The sequence below is a fragment of the Canariomyces notabilis genome (genome assembly GCF_033297395.1).
Source record: "Canariomyces notabilis strain CBS 508.74 unplaced genomic scaffold N656scaffold_35, whole genome shotgun sequence".
NCBI classification, from domain to species: domain Eukaryota; kingdom Fungi; phylum Ascomycota; class Sordariomycetes; order Sordariales; family Chaetomiaceae; genus Canariomyces; species Canariomyces notabilis.
Window position 1 is genome coordinate 30,672 of NW_027041857.1, and position 2,824 is coordinate 33,495.

The following is a 2,824-nucleotide window of genomic DNA, read 5'->3' on the forward strand; positions in this document are numbered from 1 at the left end:
CCACCTCCCGCACTGTCCATCGAACCCCGAGCTAAGCCAAAAGCGATCGAGTCCACATCAGAGCAACCGACTCCTGTCCTTCCCATGTCTCAGAGACTCTGGGATGCTGCGTACAACAGCCTCGCGGAGGACAAGGATACCGCAAAGCTTGTCGAGTCGTACATGGAAACCCTGAACAAAGTTCTAGGGGACAGGACTGTTGAACCCGCCGTCGACGTTTCCTCAACACTGAAAGACCCGAGCCAGCGGCAGGCGCACATGAGAAAGCTGGTAGAGGAAGGCCAAGCAAAAATTGCCAAGCTGTTGAAGATTACGCAGGGAGTCGGTGATGCCGCCCAATTCGTTCTCTCAGCCAAGGCCATGGTCGACCTGGCGATCCAGAACATACCGCAAGCAGCGCTGCCGTGGGCTGGTGTCTGCATTGGACTGCAGGTACGTATCTGTACACGGCCGCCCAATAGTTGTCTTGGTTAACCTCCATCCAGATCCTGCTGAATCCTGTTGAAGCAATAGAGTCCAACCTGGCGGGCATCACGCATGTTATCTCCCGGATGGACTGGTATTGCGCCTTGACCGAACATATCCTAAGCCAGAACAACATTGTGGTAGGGAAGGAGAGCTTCAAGTCTGTCCAGCTTCAGTTGGAAAACAGGATCGTTGAGCTCTACAAGGCTCTCCTTCTGTATCAGATGAAGAGCGTTTGCTCTTTCTACCGGCGTCAAACCTGGATCGTTCTCCGTGGCCTTGCGAAGGTCGACGACTGGGATGCCTATCTGAAGAGCGTCAAAGACATCGAGGCAACTCTTCAGACCGATTTGAATCAGTTCAGCAGTCAGCATACCAAGAGCCTCCTTGGGAAGCTTGTCGAGAAAGCGGAAGATAGGAAAGCGCAACTTGGAGACATTCATCAAGCTCTTCAAAGCAGTATTGCTGTGCAAAAGGAGACCCACAGAGCTGTCCGGGATAGCAACACTCTGCGCAAGGAGATTTACCAAGATGAGAAGGATACGCAATGCCTCCAGGCCCTCTACCTGACTGATCCGCGCAAGGACAAGAAGCGCATCGAGGACACGAAAGGCGGCCTGTTACAAGACGTGTATCACTGGGTCTTTGACAACTATGAATTCCAACAATGGCGCAATAGCCTGGACAGCAACCTGCTTTGGATCAAGGGCGATCCCGGCAAGGGCAAGACAATGTTACTCTGCGGTATTATCGACGAACTGCAGGGATCGACTCTGGGAACAGGCCCTCTATTATTCTTCTTCTGCCAGGCCATCGACGAGCGGATCAACAATGCCTCCGCCATCCTACGCGGCCTCATCTACATACTCCTCGACCAGCAGCCGTCCCTTATCCCTCACGTGCGGAAAGAGTACGAGCATGCAGGAAAAGCACTCTTCGAAGATGCTAATCGATGGGTTGCTTTATCCGAGATCTTCAAAAACATTCTGCAAGACCCAAGCCTGGAGGGCGCCTACCTGGTCATCGATGCGCTCGACGAATGCATAAGCGGTCGGCGAGAACTTCTCAAATTTATCGTTGAGATGACATCTACAGTTCCTCATGTAAAGTGGATCGTCTCCAGTCGCAACTGGCCAGACATCGAGGAAAGTCTAGAAGCCGCTGAACAGAAGACAAGGCTCAGTCTCGAGCTAAACGAAGAGTCCGTCTCGTCTGCTGTCAGCATATATATTCAGCACAAGGTGGATGAACTAGCGCAGCTAAAGGGATACGACGACAAAACACAGCACGCTGTTCAAGTCCACTTGACCCGCAATGCAAAAAACACATTCCTCTGGGTGGCTTTGGTCTGTCAAGAACTCAGGAAGTACTCAAGGTCAAGGGTTCTCACCAAGTTGAACACGTTTCCACCTGATCTTGGTTCTCTCTACCATCGAATGATGGCTCAAGTTTGCCGCTCGGATGAGGCAGATCTCTGCAAACAAGTGCTGGCTGTCCTCTGCAGTACTTACCGGCCTATTACGATACAAGAGCTGACGTCATTCATCGACATTTCCGAGAGCATCTCTGACGATTTAGAATTCTTGACAGAGATAATAGGACTCTGCGGCTCTTTCCTGACACTTCGAGAATCCATCATCTATTTCGTGCATCAATCGGCAAAGGAATTTCTGTTGAAAGACGCAGTGGACGAGATTTTCCCTTCTGGTATGGCAGTCTTACACTACGGCATCTTCACTCAATCGTTACATGTCATGTCCATGGCCTTACGACACGACATATACGGCCTGGCTACCCCTGGATTTCCCATCAAAAATGTCAACCCGCCTGACCTGGACCTGTTAGCAGCCACACGCTATGCTTGCGTCTACTGGGTTGATCATCTCTACGATTGGCAATCGAGCAAGAATACCAATCACCTAGATGTGTTCCAGGATGGCGGTGTCATCGATGACTTTCTGAGGCAGCACTATCTCCACTGGCTCGAAGCTCTCGCACTTTGCAGGAGCATGTCGCAGGGAGTATTGTCAATGGCCAAGCTCGAGAGCATTCTTCAGGTTGGTTCTGCCTGGTGATATTTATCCTTTCACTTAGCGCTTCTAACATCACTTAGCAAAAGAACGTTGCATCACAATTAACAAGGCTGGTTTATGACATGCGCCGATTTGTTCAATACTGCAGTCAGCTAGTTGAAAACTATCCACTTCAGGTATACGCTTCAGCAATTGCGTTCAGCCCTGCCAGAAGCATGACACGAAATCTATTCAAGAGGGAATTGAGGTGGATTACTGCCGGGCCGGTTGTAGAAGAAGATTGGAATGCATGCACACAGACGCTCGAGGGGCATAGCGGTTCGGTC

The 2,824-nt window shown here is 50.7% G+C and overlaps 1 protein-coding gene across 1 annotated transcript in view; it reads left to right on the forward strand.

Annotated features, from left to right (window-relative positions):
• The first annotated feature begins 681 nt into the window (after nt 1-681).
• N656DRAFT_784549 (uncharacterized protein) overlaps nt 682-2,824 on the forward strand; it is a 3,778-nt gene continuing 1,635 nt past the window's right edge. Inside the window, exons 1-2 of the mRNA XM_064816194.1 lie at nt 682-2,522; nt 2,579-2,824. Of these exons, the coding sequence (XP_064665596.1) occupies nt 690-2,522; nt 2,579-2,824 (2,079 nt within the window). The 5' untranslated portion in view covers nt 682-689. The remainder of the gene's footprint in view (nt 2,523-2,578) is intronic.